Source organism: Scatophagus argus, chromosome 2 (assembly GCF_020382885.2).
Source record: "Scatophagus argus isolate fScaArg1 chromosome 2, fScaArg1.pri, whole genome shotgun sequence".
Lineage (NCBI taxonomy): Eukaryota > Metazoa > Chordata > Actinopteri > Scatophagidae > Scatophagus > Scatophagus argus.
This window is the reverse complement of record NC_058494.1, coordinates 14,522,777-14,540,740: the sequence shown is the minus strand read 5'-3', so window position 1 is coordinate 14,540,740 and position 17,964 is coordinate 14,522,777. Positions and strand designations below refer to the sequence as shown.

Here is a 17,964-nt window from a genome sequence, read left to right as displayed (position 1 = left end):
CACCCACAGGCAGGCAAACACACACACACACACCTTTCTTGCTGGTTACACAAAACCCATACGTGACTGACAGAAAAACACACACACATTTCAGCTCAAGAAATACCTCATCGTTTCTCCGTTCAGTGATTGGCCAAAAGCTCAGCATAACCTTTTTTCCCTGATGCAATCCAACACTGCTCTTTGTCTGCTGACTGGACATTATAAAGCTGATATCTGTGTCCATTTGTCTTTCTTCTCCTTTAATGCAGTGGAGAGGTTTTGTTTTGTTTTTTTTAACCCAATCTGTGTGGTTATTAAGTGTCCATCCATGCTTCACTTGTGGTGTTTGACATATCAATTATGACCCACTGAACAGATTGGACTAAGAGGTGGGTCAAAAATAATAAATAAAATAAAGAATCTTTCCTCAGTGAAACAACGTAAGACCTTAGATTTATTTGGATTTAATCCAGTGATTTATACTGCTTTTAAGCGTTCACATTTTCCATACTTGCAACTTTAAAGGAAGAGTTTCACATTTTGTAATATATGGAATATTAATACAATATTCATATGTTTGTAAATTGTACAAAACATAAAGTACAAAATGGATTATTTGATGTTTTCAGGGCTGTGTGTGTGTGTGTGTTGCACTATTTCTTGACAAGCCACAGTAACTTTGTGGAGCCAAGACCACCTTTGGACCTTACCTTTGGACCTGACCTTTGGACAGAGCTGTTTTCCCCTGTGCTCAGCCTAACTGGCTGCTGTGGTTTTATAGTTACTGAACAGACATCAGAGTGGTATCAGTCATCTTATCTAACTCTGCCTCAGAATGCAAATAAACCTATTTCCTCAAAAAGTCAAAGCATTACTCGAAACATAGAGGGAAATTCCATGTTACTGTTGCTGTGCGCTTTGTTGTTTTGCAATGGACTTACTAAACTGAATTATTGGACCTTTTTTTTCTAATGTCAAATTTTAATTGTGCATCAGTAGAAAAATTACACTTTGTCTAATCGGATTTGCAACAATTATCTCAAGTTCTGAGGCTTAATAGATTGAGAAAAACATTTATTTTCACAACAGATGGATCTTTGTGTCACAAAACAAAAGAGTAGAAACTGCCGCGTTAAGCTGTCATGTATGGCATCACACTTTTGAGATAACCATATGTTTGATCCGCGGAGATGATGTGGATTGAAAATGTGCCAGGGCACATATCTGAGTAAGCTAATATGTGTGTAATTACTGATAGCTCAGTGATCACCCTCTGTCTGGATAAACCCGATTAGCATCGACTCGGCTGTAAACCGCCCTAATCCCACTGTAAGGAGAGAGGGATGGATGCATGGAGGGAGGCAGCATGGAGCCAACAAGAGGCAGAGAGAGAGATGATACAGATACAGATGATACAGATACACATGATACAGAGGGTGATGGAAGAACTAAAAAGGCAGGCATGGCACTCGAGGATGGAGTGCAGAAGGCTAAAAGAAGGGGGGGAGGAGGAGAAGAGGAACAGGTTATGGAAAAAGAAAAGAAGAACACGAGAAACTGTACTGAGTTCAAAACCTGCCGCCTCCTTCAACTTTTAGTTTGGCCCTCTCCTGATGCGGTTCTCGCATTTGCTATTAAATTCAATTGCTGTGCTGTACTGCTCTTTTGCATATTGTAGACTCAGCTGCCAGTTTGTGAGCTACACCCAGGTAAAACTAATGCAGTCTAACGCAACATTCCTGTAGTAAAACCCCACCTATCTGGAGGTTATGATGTCCAGTGTTAATTGAAGCTGTTTTAGTTGTTGAGTTTATTGTGGGTTGGACAAAGTAATAGAAACACCTCTCTAAAACAGTTTCAATGAAAAGGGAACAGTGAAGTCTGGACTTAATGCAGGACTGTTACATTAGACTAGCTAAAAAAACTTGCAGCTGAGTGTATAGTCAGTATTTTCACATTCCTTTAATATGTTTTAATGATTTGCAATAAATGGCTTCCTGTCGTCATATCCAATGGGTTTTAAAATGGTTTAGTCTGTTTCACATACTTGAATGTTTTGTGAACCCAAAACTTAATCCTTCTGTTTGTTTTAAAAACTCATAATCCCCACACATAGTTTTCACAGGACAGCAGTCTTTTAATAGTGTGTTGTCTGAATGGTTATACCAACCTTGTACAGGATCCAAACTGCAGTTACCTAATTATGGTCATATCAATCAGGCAAATTGCATTTGAAAATCTTAGTAGGGAAGATGGATAGCAGTGATTAAAAAGAGGGATTTCAGAAAAAAAAGCATCACATGGAGAAAAAAGGCAAAAAGAGGGATGTAGTGTGATCAGGAGGGCCGATGGGGTAAAAGACAGAGAGGAATAATCGAAACTGAACGAGAGATGAGGCTGTGGGAGACAGAGTGAATGACAAATGCAATTTCCATGATCAGTTTAACTGAGAGACCGTTGGCATCCATATCCCTCCTGTGCCTCCCTGTGTGTGTGTTCACATGTGTATGTGTGAGTGTGTGTGTGAGTGTTCACAGAGACCCACTCAGGAGCTCACACATGCCATGTGATATATTAGCTAGATACTTGTGATATGAACACCACGTGTGGTCATTGCATAGGAAAAAAAAAATCAATATACCCACAAATGTAAAGTTGCCACCATGTAAGTGCATGTCCATGTCCATGTCTATATCCGTGCATTCGAATTAATTACATTTCAGCATCAGATGCATCAAAGCAGGTGTGAACGTCCACCTCGGCGTAATCACCAGTGTGTAGAAGTGCTAATATCTAACATGTTGGTGAAAAGAGAGAGTGAGAGAATCCACAGATTTCCTCGTCATTTACTGACAACACTAAAGTGGTTTCCACTTTAACAGTCAAAGGCCATAAATCCATTAAGAATCCTCTTTGCATTGACAGGACAACGTCTTGTGCAAACAGAGCCTCAGCATCAGTTATGAGTCATTTTACTGATGATGAGCCTGCAGCTGCCGCTTGATTTCATGAAAAGAGTTGAATATAAATAAACATAATTAAGTTGTGTGTGGATTGAAAAACTTATGGTGTTAGCATGTGAAGTATAAATAATAGCAAATGTGGCTAATGCTTCTGGAACAGTACTTTATATAATACTTGAAAGATATAGCATGCAGGATGGGTAGAATGTATGAGCTTAGTCAAATCCTGGTAGAGAAAGTCAGTACAGTTTTGTCAGAGAAATCGCATTGAGAATCATTCATAGGGCATTAGAGGAAATGGCTCCAAGCTCCAGGACATAAGCCGATACATGCAAGGGTGCAACCCCAGGTCTGTAGAATTAGCTCTTCTCACAGTTCTAACACCTGTATTTACGGCCAAAGGTGAGTACGAGCAGTCATGATGCCTAAACTACCTTTCACAAACTGCACTGTTCTATTTAAAAAAAATATATGCAAATTGGTGCTACTTAAGGGAAACAGGCATTTTAGATAGTAGTATTCTGCCAACTGTGTGGCAACATGTTGGGACTTGTTTAAAAATGGCGTCGCCTTTGTGCACACACACCTTCGAGATGAACTGGACTGGAGGCCAGGCATTAGCTCTCATTATCAGTTCCTCGTTTCACTCTTGGGACCATGGCCAGATGAAGCCACGTCCATGTCCTGGGACAATAATGAGCTGCCAGCCTTGACCAACCAATAGGACCACCACATGTCTGTGCGCACAGTGTTTGTATTCCATACTGAAATATCTCAGAACCTTTGGAAAGACAGACAAGAAAGTTTGCACTAGCATTCAGGGTCCCCAGAGGATGAACTTTACTGAGTCACCTGAGGTTTTTATTAGTGATTTTCAATTAAAAAGCTTTATATGTCATAAATGAATTGCCATGAGCTTAGCATGTATGTCTGTAATAAATTTATTTTCACTTTATTTACTTACGCTTTATCCCACTTTATTTTTTTAAATCTGTCATATACTTCAGTTTGTGAATAAATAGCCTTCTTACAAACTAATAACAGCACCGTCAGCTTCAGCTGCATAGCTCAGGCCAGTGCAAATCAGCAAATGCTATCATGCTAACACACTTAACTAAGCGTGTGCGGTAAACATTGTATTTGCTAGCATTGTCACCAGGGTAATGTCAGCAGCTCTTTCCACGAGATGGACAACAAGATTAGGTAATGAATCTAAGAATCTAAATGTATCATTTTGTTCTCATCTGATTGTGTAATTTAGTCATTCGTATTCACAAATTTGCAGTCAGTTATCACAAAGCATACACTCAGTAGGGCCTATGAGGGTCTGTGGCCTTAGAGCAATTGTATGCTTTACCCTTTTAGTAAACTAGCCAGGGGGGCCCAATGGGGTCAGGAATCTGATACTCTGTGTCATATGACTATTAACAGGAGAGTGAGGATATTTTGTAAAAAACATATCCCTCTGAAAATCATCTTCACTTTGAAGAGCTGCCACAGATAAAAACATGTGTAATTCAGCAGTAGGCCTTTATAATTCACATCAATTCCCTCAAAAGTAATGCAAACAAACAGGAAGACTGAGTCTGTAATATCCATAGGGTAGGATAGGGAATGAATGATTTAGAGTGTGTTGCAATAATGTTTTGTTGCAAAACAAAAGCCAAAACAAGAAGCCAAGTTAAGAGAAAACCTGACTGGATTGGCTGCTACTCTGGTCTTATGCCAGACCCATGCTGCTGATTGTGCTGCTTTCAGGTTCAGACCCATTTTATTTACTTGTAATCCTCGTCATTGCTTGTGGCACATTAGGCCACAGTGAGTGAGCTCCCTCCACATTTCCCTATCCCTGTTGCCAGCCTCTGTAGACAGAAAAAGCAGCCATCACCATCTCCTTTTTCGTCCATGTCTTTTGTCCACACAATACAAGAACCAAAAAATATAACACCAATTAATACTCAAAGTCTACATCAAAGTTTATTTCATTATCACGGTCTTGATACACTATATAGACAAAAGTTTTGGGACAGACTGACCATTACACCAGCAGGGACTTTACTGACATTGCATTCTGAATACATAGAGAGCATTGCAGCTATAACAGCTTCCACTCATCTAGGAAGGCTTTGTTTCTGTGGGAATTTTCTCCCATTCATGCAGTAGAGCATTTGTGAGGTCAGGCACTGAAAAAAGGGCCTGGCTGGCAATCTCCATGCTCTGTGTGGGCCAGTCAAGTTCTTCCACACCAAACTCATCCAACCATGTCTTTATTAACTTTGCTTTGTGTACTGGAGCACAGTCACGCTGGAATAGAAAAGGGCCTTCCCCAAACTGTATGCTGGAAGCATAGTATTGTCCAAAATGTCCTGGTATGATGAAGCATTAAGATTTCCCTTCACTGGAAGTAAGGGGCCGAAAAACATCCTTGAAAAACAGCCGTATAAAGAGGTGTATCCGGGCACTTTTGTCTAGATAGTGGAACCATAGCACCTTCACAACCCAACAAGCGCCACCGGAACGAAAGTCGATGTGTCTTGTCCGCCAGGGGGCGCTGTGCTTCTGCATCAACACATTGACCTTAGCGGGACTCCAACAACCTCTTCCGGGTTCACGCTGTCTAGCAGCGGTGTGCGATGAATCTGTGACTCCTTAAATTTTTTTGGACTACAGCGTTTCCCCACTGAAGGGAGTCGTGTATGTGAATTTCAGCATTTAGTAGCATTTATTGAACGTTGTTTTTGCGACGCTTCCGTTGGTTCAGCGCTCCGTGTTAGCTGATTATGTCTGCGGAGGAAGCGGACAAAACAACCACCACGGATGCCAGTGCTGGAGATGAGGAGGAGGAATGGCTGTATGGAGGTAAAAAAAGAAAGCATATACATATACTCTGCGTCAACCAGCAAAACCCCTCTTGGTCGTCAGTGACATGTATCAATGTGTGTCTGGTGCGCTGTTGTACTAATGAACTGCCAGCCAACAACAATGTCTGCTATTTGGTTAGCTAGCTAGTTAGCCTGGATGCTAAGCTAGCAGCGCCTATTTGAATTACTTTTGTCGGCCGTTTGCAGCCACATGACTGTCGAAAAGGGGATTTAAAAGATGCCTCTGGAGACATGTTAATTTAGCATTCTATCTTAAATCGTGGTAAATGCTCTTGCTGTTGCTCTCTGTTGGATTTTGTGCACAAGGTTAAATATGAGCAACCAATGAATGGCCCCTGGGGTTAGTTATTGTTGACAGAAATATTTTTCATTTTTCAGATGAGTCCGAGAGCAAAGATGAGGACGAAGAAGCCAAACTGAATGCTGCAGTCAGGTATTTAACATCTGTGTTAACCAATATAAACTAACACCTCGGACTTGAGTAAGAGATTATAAGAAAAGTAGACACCTGTTGACATCCAGAGTAGGTGGGGGAGGACGTACTGTTCACATCAGAGAAGTCATTTAAAGAAGCATAAAAACACCTCAGTGGGCACATCCATAGCTATGCATTTTTTTTTGCTTTCAAAGAAAAATGAAAATGAACTGATCATTGTCTGGTGCAGTCTGCTTCTAAGTTACACATTAAGTTATACAGATATATTTAAAGAACTTAACTATTGATGAAAAATATTCTTTTAGTGTTGCTAATTTGTTGTTTACAGATATGCAGACACAAGCAACACTTTGAATAAAAAAGTAGATAAAAGAACAAGTTAAAACTGCATTAATTCATTTGTTGTCTTGTGTCAAGCTGTAAATCTTTAATCCTTACATTAGCATTGTGATTGTGACGTTAGCTTCAAAAGGGCAAACTTTGTGTAGCTTTTGTGGTGCTGTATAGAGACTGGCCAATATGTTTATTGATTTCAGGGCCTATACTGATTATTAGTGATCAAGGAGACTGATTGGCAATATTTGGAACTGATATAAATTTAAAGAATAGATAAAAGTTCTCTGTGTCAAAATTAGGAAAATCCAGTGATTGAATTTACAGCAACTCAGAACAATTAACTCAAATACTGCACTTAAGTACAATTTTGAGGTACTTGCTTTTTACTTGAGTATTTTAATTTTCTGCTTTTTCTTTCTTCCACTCCATTACATTTTGGAGGCAAATACTAAATGTAAATGTATTTATTTGATAGCTTAAATTTCTGGATACCTTGCAGATTTAGATTAATTCTGTTTACTTAAATCTGCTATTAAGAATATTTATTTTAAAATTATTTAATCAGCAATGAGACATAAAAAAACACCCAACTTTATACTAAAACAAAAAAGCTGAGTCTCAGCTCTGATAATCACTCTGGGCATTTCTAAACAAATTGTTGTTGTTTGACTATGTTTACTGAGTTTAATGTTTCATTTTATGTGCTGTAGTGCACCCACTGATGCTTCAACAGAAGATGCTGCACACGCTACAGGGAATGGAGTGACCTCTGAGGTAGATCGCTTGAGTGCAGTATGTGTTGCGACGTGTGTTGTCATTTTTGTTAGTTTTGTTTTTGTCTATGTGCTTTCCTTCCCCTGGACCTCATTCCTCTCACCGCTTTCTTTCTGTCTCTCTGGAAAAGAAGTCGTCTCATTCTTTTTCCCCTCCTGGTCTGTTAGACCACAGGTGAAGCTGTAGGTGAGGATGTTGACAGTGACAGTGACAGCGATGATGATGATGATGATGTCCGCGTCACCATTGGAGACATAAAAACTGGAGCACCGCAGTATACGTAGGTTTTACTTTAATGATGTTAGTCTCAGTTGTAAACAAAGAGAAATTGGGTTTCAGTTGCTTTTGTACACTTTTCATTGTACATTTGCAGCAGCTCAAGAAACAGAATCACTAGTACAACAGAACTGACTGGTGTAGTTGTTTGTTTATGGTATTATGTACGTGGTGTACTGGACAGCTTTAATAATGGGTAGACATTGTGATAAAATGTATTGCTGACAGGCTTTCAATTCTTTTTCCACCTCTCAGACCTTATGGAGCTCCACCTGTCAATCTCAATATAAAGACAACAGGCTCCAGACCATATGGACAAGGTATTGGCATTTTTGAACCTGCTGCTATTCTCCTTTTTCCTGTTTTTACCTTTAAAAAGAACCTTAACACATGAAGTGTAGAGAAGAGATTGTTTAAAAGTCGTGTCGTTTATTTTCTTCAGCAACCAAGCTGAAGGGAGTGGATCTGGATGCTCCTGGAAGCATTAATGGGGTTCCTGTGCTGGAGGTGGAAATGGAGTCTTTTGAAGAGAAGCCCTGGAGGAAGCCAGGTGTGTTTGTGTAGCTTTTTAAACTGTAAAAAACATAACATGTATAATAAAACTGTTTCTTTAGGCATGTACAGTATTTCACAAGTTTCTTTGTTTGGGTGCCTGTGTATATAGGAGCGGATCTGTCAGACTACTTTAACTATGGCTTCAATGAAGACACCTGGAAGGCTTACTGCGAAAAACAAAAGAGGCTACGCATGGGTCTGGAGGTCTCTACTGTCAGTTCTGTGGCGAGCAAGATCACTGTGAGAGACCAGTGCCTACTCTCTGTTTCTTTCTTCTCTACATTTGGAGTCTGTATGAAATCAGGGTGGTTTGGCAACTTCCTGAAATTATTTTTCAGTCATTCTCCTGTATACCTTAACATTTTAAGAAACATTTTACCACCTTTTGGAAAAGGTAACTTTGGTATTTTTCAACCCGGACTCTATTTTCACATGGTTTGTGTCACTCCTACAGGCACTTTGCCACTGGCAGATCCATATTGTTATTCTCGTCAAAGCCTCTGGTGCCCATTTACAGAAAGAGTAATTTTTACCATTTAAATGCACCTTTCACTGCCTTACAGAAACAAAATAAAACTCACCAGAACCTTCTTTTCCACCATCCCCACAACTACCAACTCTGACTGATCTGTTGAAATAAACCCTTAAGTCACTGCATTAGGTGTGTGGCTCTACATGCTGTTTTCCCCCCACTGATTCTCTGATGTCCATCCTTCCTTTCACTCCTTCCCTGATATTTTACTGAGGTTACCCTTTAAGTTAGGAACAACAACAGAAGTAAATGTTATACTTTTGCTTTGAACCAGTCTGTCACTTGTATTTCTACATTTTGGAGAGACTTCCTTTTGCTGTAAATTGCTTTGTTAGACTATATGTGCTTTAAAATGAAGATTAATTATTTCTCCTGGTATTAAGACAGTGAAATATATTAACAGGCTTATTCTGGCTCTTTTAAGGTTCAGCAAGGCAGGACTGGCAATGAGAAGGACTTGTCCAGTGTGCCTGTCCACACCTCTAAACCAGACTTCACATCTCCTGTCAGCCTGTACAAGTCTGTCACTCAGGTCCCCAGGTAACAGCTCTGCTTTTATCTTCACTTATTAAAGATATCTGGAAATAGGACACGCATGCACTTTACACTAGGAGTGATGTGTACAGAAGAGTAGATCAGCTAACTATAAGAGTGTTTCCTTCTACCTGTTTTATGTACATACTTATTAAAGTAAAGCTGAATGGAAATGTGAAACTACTAATAAATCAAAACATGGACAAAAAAATATGTTCAGGTGGAAATGTTGGTACATCTTTAAAAGATAATACATAACCTACATGAAGGATGTGAATCAAATGTCCACTGAACCCTCCACTCCACTGTTGAGAGTAAAAACAGCAGCAGATTAAAACAATCAGAGCTGGAGCGATGAGGAGACTAACAAATGATTACATAAAAACAATCTTTAGTTTGTTTGGAAGCAAACTGCTCAGTGATAACATTTCTTGTGTTAAGCTAAATATGCTCAGACACCATCTTGACTCACACAGACACACACACCTGATCACCTCCAGCTTTACCAGTGGGCCCTGTGATTAAAGTAGGTCACCATCCCGTGGGCTGTATGTGAGTGTTTGTGTGTGTCAGGGCCGATGTTACTCTCATCTCCTTTACCCCTGTCCTTTGTTTCAAAATGGTAGGATCTCTCCCCCTCAGTGGACTGGCCCGCCTGTTCAGGACATGTCCTATTATACGTAAGTGGGCATGGCCTCGTGCCTACGTAGTTAAATGGGCCTGATGGGGAAATGTGTACCTGTTAAAATGAGGGGCCTGGCGTTTTTCTTGACCATGAAACGTGACCACAGAAAAACTCCCGGCGCTACTTCCAAGGCCCCAGAAATACTTTGATTGTGCCCATATTTCTGTCTTTTGGGGGTGGTTGATGTACCTGTGTCATAACAACAGAATATCAGTGTTAGCTGCATTCACTGCTCATTGTTTACTATTTTAAATTACATGCTTCAAAATTCAAAGGTCATTTTGTAGTGATTTGACATCATTAATTCAGGGATCAAAATGTCAGGAACATTGTGATGGTTTTAGAAACACACTCTAGTGCAACATGAAGTCAGTTGCAGAAAGTAAGAGTCATACATTTAAACTTTAAAAATACAAAAGCATTGGCATCGAAATATAATTGAAGTACCAGTACCATTATGCAGAATGGGATTATCATTACTGATGCATAATGTGTTTGTCACTTAAATGTTTAAGCTGATAAAGACGCCTTATCTACTTGATATAATTTATCTCTCGTGTATTTCGTTGATTTCCCCTCAAGGTCAAAAGAGTTTAGTTTGAATCTATAATACACCAAAATGTATTTGTTGATTAACTAAATCTGCAGTGTAACGAGTAACTAAACTTTTCAAATAAATAAACCGTATTTCTCAGTGGTAGTGCAGTAGAAGTCCAAATTAACAGGAAGTGGGAATACTCAAGTACAATTACTGCACTTGAGTAAATGTACTTATGTCCCACCACAGTTGAAGATGCATAGTTTTCTCAAATCACCATATAATGTCTTCTTCAGGGACATGTCCATCCGAAACCATGTTATTACATATTTCGTCCACCAGAAAGTTTGTGTCAAATAGATTTTTACACTGTGAAGTTCCCTGCTAAATATATAGATCAATTGCAGTTCTGTGTGGAGACTTTTTATTTTCATCATGTGTTTATGTTGTTGTTATATTGCTGGTTTTAGAAATCAAAATCTGCATCAGCCTGTGTTTGTCACAGTGTGCATTCTGTGGAAATGATTTAAGACCACATTGTTGAAGTCTCTCATGTGACTTAGACACGTAGTTTATGTGCACTGCGGGTTATGTTTGCTGGTTATGTGTCACCTGTGTCACCTGTTATGGCTTCTGCTCAGTGCCCTGATTTGTATTTCTTATATCCTTCTCGCAGGAAGACGAGTGGTACTATAGATGTGATTGGTGGGCAGACGGCCACCATCAGCAGGGTGGAGGGGCGGCGCAGGCACAATTTGGATGGCAACAATATCCAGGTGCACTGAGGCATTGAGTCATTCTGGGTCAAAAAGTCCACTGATTGACTGAAGTGAGTGTCTGCTGTCATCTTAACCTCTCCTGTCTTCTGTCGTGCAGGTGATCGCTGAACAATCAGATGCAGAGCCGACTCCAGCTAAGATACCCACCTTCTTCCCGCCTGGACCCCTTCCTCCAAACATACCGCCACCTCCGTTCCTGCCTCCACCACCCAACGTCAGCGCCGCACCCCCACTCATCCCCCCACCCAGTGAGTTCATAGCCACCATCTTGTTCTCTCTGAGCTGCTCTCTTGGTATATTTAATTTCATCCTATGTTTGCTGTTTCTGATTGTTTTCGATCTCTTTATCCTCTCTTCCTCTCTTGTAGGGTTGCCCATTACAGTCCCACCTCCTGGTTTTCCTCCTCCACCTAGTGGTCCCCCTCCTGCTATCATCCCCACTATGGACAGGTAGCTCACATGTAAACACACACGCACACACAAAGTGTGAAGTGGTAGGTGTTTGGCACACACACTGTGTAGGAGTCTCCATGTACACCTTCTCTTTTGTTCCATGTTGGCACAGAAGGTCTGGGTGAAGGTGAATGTCAGATGTAACGTAGATTTGATGGTGTGGTGATTTATAAATCTGCTCCCAGCCACATTGTTGTGTAGAAGGGGCACCACAAATCAGCAGGCCAGTGGTATTTTTTAACAGCTAATTAGTACAATCATGACAGATGCAAACAAAAAAAAAATGATTTATGAAGCAGTTAACACATTGCTATTTCTATATTTTGTAATCATCATTTCAAAAGGTGACTGCATGGATCCCAAAAGTTTTTCTACTGCTACGACAGGGATGCAGAAAAATACCTTTTACAAAAAGCAACATGAATGTGACTGATGCCACAAGTTTAAAGTTCATATTTTTCTTCATTAGAAAGTTCCATAGAAAAACATTTGAACTTTACGACTTTACTTTGATATGTAAACAGACGCGTGGCACACACACAAACACTTTTACTGCCTGTTTGTTTATGGACCAAGCTTTTCTGTCAGGTCCACAACTCAAAGTCCGACTGAAGTCAGACCTCAGTTTTTGTCTGCTGCAAAAGACGTATTCACATATAACACTCTGTTAAATATGTGATGTGTGTGAGACTCATGTTGGGGTCACTTAGTTTTGTGTTAGTTAATCTGAAAGGTTAGTTCTATGTCTCCTTAAAATAGAGAACTTATTTCCATACTGTCAGTTGAATCACTTTACACACAAACGTACACTGTGCAACGTGTCGCCTTTGCTCTGTTTCCACAGTGGCCACGCTGGAAGTTATGATGGACGCTCTGTCCCTTCCTACCCATTCCCTCAAGGTAGGAAGCCTTACAGTGTAATCTGGTTTTCAGACCTCAGCAAAGCAGCAAATGTCAGAACTCATTTCCTGTCCTTTGATAGTCCATCTCTTGCAATGTAATATGTACACAGAAAACAGTGACTGGGTTTGAAGCTATAGATATTATTTTTTGTAAATTAAAGCAAATGTGCATTCCTAGTTTTCAGAAACACAATCATGTTCAAATTGTTTAATTTGCATTGTCTTTATATTTGACAGATTGCTAACTGGATTTGGGTAAAGTTTCCTTTCCAGGAAACGTTTAAACACAAAGTAATAACCGAGTCTTTGGCTCCTCTCATCTTTACCTTTTTATCACTTTTTTCAGGTGGATACCCTCCACCCATGGCTGGGGGCGTTCCTCCTCCGTGGCCCCCCATAGTGGACAACTCTAAATCCTGGGACTACTATCCCCGTCGAGACGACAAGAGAGACAAGGAGAGAGACAGGCCCCGAGAGAGGACGCATGAGCGGGACAGAGAGAGAGAGCACAGCCCCTCAGCTATGAGCTACACCAGGTGAGAGGGACACAAACTCACATTTATATTTCACATGCCGGAGTGTGAGTTGACTGGCGTTTTGTAAAGCCACCGAATATGATATACAAAGTGATAAACAATGTTTTTAAGTAATGCTGCTTTTATTTTGTCTTAAGTTTGTCTGTGGATGCAGCAGTTCGATAAGCCTTTCCCAGTAGATCACAGTGACTGGATCGGGTGTCAGCCATGATGTGACAGATTCTCATTAAATGCAATTAGTTTGTCAATATCATATAAAAGTCTGTGTTTCCACTACCAGTTACATTCATTTAGACATGGCGGGCTGCCAACTCAATTTTTCGTGCCTTGGATGTGGTTTCATGTTACTACATGTTATTTTAATGAAGTTGTTGTTGCAAATTGCCTTGAAACTTGTCTGAAAAGCATATTTTAGGCAAATGGTGGTTATGTTCACAAGCTCATAGACACACACTGATAAAACATTTGTTGTTTTACTTGTACAAAATACCACATTTTAACCAGAGAATGGACTTGTTTGGCACGACAAACCTCCTCTCTTCTTTCAACTAGCGATGAGGAGCGGTATCGTTTCCGCGAGTACCAGGAGCGTGGTTACGGTGAGCGGCATCGTGACCGGTCGAGCCGAGAGAAAGAGGAAAGACACAGAGAGAGGCGGCACCGAGACAAAGAGGAAGGACGCCACAAGTCCTCTCGCAGGTAAATAAACACACAACCAAAACCTCTCTCTTAGACCAGTTGACCATTTGCTGAATCTCTCCCATGAGTAGAACAGAATAGAGCTATAGCAAGAGTGATGCTCGGGATGTAAAGAGGGTAGCATTAAACAAAACAAAACAAAAAAGCACATGTTCCGAACTAGCACAACCACTGTGTGCCACTATTTGCCCCACCCAGCCTATGTTGACTGAGATAGCATTAAAGCACATCAGTCAGCTGTCATCCTCAAAGCCTGTTGATAAGACTGAGGATTTTTGCGGGTAGGATGAGAAGCTGCTTCTGTCAGCGACCAAAAAAAATGACACAGAATTTCAAGTGATAAATCTACTGTGTTGTGTGAAAATGGGAAGACTGACAGGCACCATGCTGCCTCTCTTTTGTCCATTTCACTTCACCTTTTCCTTCTTTCACCCATTCATCTTCTTGTCTGTCTTTATCTCCCCTTCCCACACAATCGCCTTCCCTCCCTGCTCTTCATCCCACTTCTCATCTGTGTCCTCTGCTTTTTGAATCTCCCGTGCCATTCGCTCACTTTTGTTCTTTTCTTTCCGTTAGCAGCAGCAGCAGGAGGAGGCACGACAGCGAGGAGGGCGACAGCCACCGTAGGCACAAACATAAGAAGAGCAAGAGGAGCAAGGAGGGCAAAGAGGTCAGCGAGGAGATCAGCGCAGACCAAGAGAACCAGGAGGCCATGGAGTAGTGATCACCACCTCCTGTTTGTCCTGTCTGTCTGTCTGTCTGTCTGTCTGCCTTCAGTCCTGTCAGTCCCTCTGTGTCTCCCACCACCGAGATGGGAAAGAAGCAAAGGGAGGGACAAGATGAGACCAAGAAAACCAGGAGAGAGATCGATGCATCCTGTCACTCCCCTCCTCATCAATCTCAATTCCCCTCCATCCCGCTGTTGTTCATCTTCACCATCACTTCAGATGGAGTGGAGGAGGTGGTGAAAGAAGGAAGGAAGGTCGTCCTTTTCTTTTATCTTCCTTTGTCTTTCCATCAGTAGGTGACATCACACAGGGCATCAGTCTCTCTTTAACCTCCTCCTCATTCTCTTCAATGCTCCCTCCCCTCAGAGCCCCGCTGTAACGATTAGGGCTCAGAGATTTCACTGGATAGTCAGGAGTATCAGCAGATTTGGCTCTTTTTCTGTGATTTGTTTGTTTGTTATCCTTTTGTTCTTGTCCTGTATGAAGACATCTGTAGAATCTCAGTTGGTTAAGTTCAATTAAAAAAAACAGTTTTGATAAGACATGTTTTTGTGATTTATTTATTTATTTTTGGATTAAATAGTCCAATACTTCTTCACATATGTTAGCTTCCCAGCAGTGACTTGTGTGACCCTCCAGTGCACAAGATTCTACATTTCTCAAATTAAGAAGAAAGAAGTTCAAAGTTCAACTATTTTAATTGGGATAATTAACTAATTAGCTAATTTTTTTTTTTGTTGAAATATCGCTCAGGCAGCGTTTTTTTTTTTAGATTTCTTAAAACATTTCTGGAAAAAAATTCAGTCTTGACCTTGAAAACAGTACTGTTTTATTTTAATATTAATGCTTAATGTCACTCAATTAAAATGACTTCTTTGTACAATAAAAATTCCAACTACTACCTAGGTATGTACAGAAATTATTCATTTATTTATTTATATATATATATATATATATATATATATATATATAGGGAGCTGAAAAACCTTAAAAACATACTTAAGGCAAGAAAGTACAATTAAATCAAGTAAAATGAGGAATTTCTTGAATAGATTACTTCTAATGGAGTATTTTTTTTAAGTTTTTTTTTACTGCAGAACTACTGAAAACAGCTAAATGTGAAAATGTGTTAATTAAACAAAGTTGTGAGAAACAAATCTTTTTGCGCTGACTACACATTTAGTTTCAGTTACAGATCAGGCAAGTTTATGAGAAAGATTAACAAAATTAGCTTACGTACTATATGTAACAGCTGCTATGTGTTCCGATTAAGATTCCATCCATTCCTCAAACAGGTCAAAGTCCCGCCCCCCCCCCCCCCTCTTTTCCTCCTGCTTTGATTGTGTAAGCTCACAGTACGGTGAATGCTGGTGGTGAGATAAAGCTGTGTGTGGAAGGCCAACTGAGAACCAAAACAAGGCAAAAGTCATGATGAGGATGAAGTGTGGAGCTGCTGTTGTGTTGCTGGGCCTTCTCTCACTGGGACACTGTGCCCCTCTGAGCAGCTGTGAGAGTCTGCTGAAACCCATAACTGTCAGCAACGAAGACGTAAGTGCACATGTTGTTCATTTTGCATCTTAAGTAACCAGTCAGATAAATGTTTTCTCTTACTTCACATGTCTGACAACTGGCCTGCTTCAGATTTTTTAAATCATGTACAATGAAATTTTAGAGAGAGAGAGAGAAAATGAGAAGTGAAGCCAGGATGGTCAGTGCGTCCTCTCTTGTGTAAACCTGAAGAGCTTATCAAACTTCGGTCACTAAGCTCATGTTGTCACAGTAAAGAGGAAACATAGATTTTCTGCAAAAAAAAAAATAACATCTTTGATTTCATTGGCTGTAATTCAATGATAGATGGTCATACTGCACAAATACCCAGCCTCTAGTGTCTTCAGCTTTAAACAGACGGAAAAATACAACTTACAATCCTTATTGAAAAAGGTTTGAAAATGGAACCATGGCTTACCTATAAACATGTTTTTCTAGTTTAACATCCCTGCACATGGAGTCATTTCAGGGAAAACATTTTTTAACATGTCAGTTCTACAATTGTGACTCTCTGGAACATGTAGAAACTACTACTGTTTATCCACAGGGCAAAAAGCCTACATCGGTTACAATTCTTATCAATTTGTAAGACTTGACCATTGCAAAATTTGCAAAGTACATTGCATCCTCTACATAGACCGTGGTTTTTCTTTCTTTCTTTCTTTTTTGTTCTTAATTCCCTCATACTCTCCTGGGTAATTTCCTAGAAAAGGCTATATATAGTAGAAATAAATTGGGAAGAAAACAGGAATGACTTTAAAAGAAAAGCATAATTAAATATTCCTTTATTCATTTTTTATTTAATTATATTTTTACTTACTTTACTTAGAACTTTATTGCTCTGTTTAATGCTTGTCTGTAGAATTTATTTATTTATTTATTTTTTTAATGTTCAGCTGACGCTGCCTTAGGTTGTATGCTGGACTTATTAAATTGTACCAACTTTAAACTGTTTCTAGTTTGTTTTACAGCAAAAAATTACATTGTTCCTTCCAGACAACATCTTGTAAATCATTTAGAAATAAATCAGACCTGAAATTACAGACCTGTTTCCTTTTTCAAACATATTTGATTTACTATAGCAAACAGCAGGGTCTGACCCAAAGGCTGACAAATGCTGACCCGTAGTCTTTGTTCTCCCTGTGTGCTCCAGATTCTGGGGAAGTGGTTCTACATTGGGGGGAGCTCTGACCTCCCAGGAAGTCGCTCCCTGGGCCATCTGCTGACCAGTGTCTGGCTGAACGTCACTGCAACCACACAGAGCAATATCCTCAATATCATCCAGACTCAGAGACTGTAAATCCCCATCATTCACACCTGATGACATTGCAATGTAGAACTGCCATTGTGAAAGATAAATGTTTGAGAGGGAACTTGTCTCAGACATGTAAACATTTTTTTAAAATATATTTTTGCTTTAAATAGTTTTTCTGAACACAACATGGGTTGTTATGGTACATTATATAGACAAAAGTATTGGGACACTTGACCATTACACCAGCAGGGACTTTACTGACATTGCATTCTAAATACACAGACAGCATTGCAGCTATAGCAGGACCTTCCACACTTCTGTTAAGGCTTTCCACAAGATGTAGGAGTGTTTCTATGGGAATTTCCAACCATTCATTCATTTGTGAGGTCAGGCACTGATGTTGGGCAAAAAAGCCTGACTCACAATCTCCGGTCCAGTTCATCCCAAAGGTGTTTGATGGGGTTGAGGTCAGGGATCTGTGTGGGCCAGTCAAGTTCTTCCACACCAAACCCATCCAGCCATGTCTTTATGGACTTTGCTTTGTGCACTGGAGCACAGTCACGCTGGAATA

The 17,964-nt window shown here is 40.1% G+C and overlaps 1 protein-coding gene across 4 annotated transcripts; it reads left to right on the top strand.

Moving 5' to 3' along the window:
- Window positions 1-5,513: 5,513 nt before the first annotated feature.
- Window positions 5,514-15,132, top strand: fip1l1b (FIP1 like 1b (S. cerevisiae)). 4 transcript variants are annotated; one of them, XM_046412201.1, is made up of 16 exons: window positions 5,515-5,804; window positions 6,206-6,260; window positions 7,310-7,373; window positions 7,541-7,653; window positions 7,905-7,969; window positions 8,092-8,199; window positions 8,314-8,444; window positions 9,161-9,276; window positions 9,897-9,950; window positions 11,170-11,269; window positions 11,370-11,520; window positions 11,641-11,722; window positions 12,570-12,625; window positions 12,974-13,163; window positions 13,716-13,862; window positions 14,442-15,132. In XM_046412201.1, the coding sequence occupies exons 1-16, from the start codon at window positions 5,726-5,728 to the stop codon at window positions 14,581-14,583; spliced, it is 1,653 nt and encodes a 550-aa protein (XP_046268157.1). In that variant the 5' UTR covers window positions 5,515-5,725; the 3' UTR covers window positions 14,584-15,132. The 4 variants fall into 4 exon arrangements, with proteins under 4 accessions (XP_046268175.1, XP_046268157.1, XP_046268149.1 ...); XM_046412193.1 differs by having other exon boundaries at window positions 14,439-15,132; XM_046412219.1 differs by lacking the exon at window positions 9,897-9,950 and having other exon boundaries at window positions 5,514-5,804.
- Window positions 15,133-17,964: the final 2,832 nt, after the last annotated feature.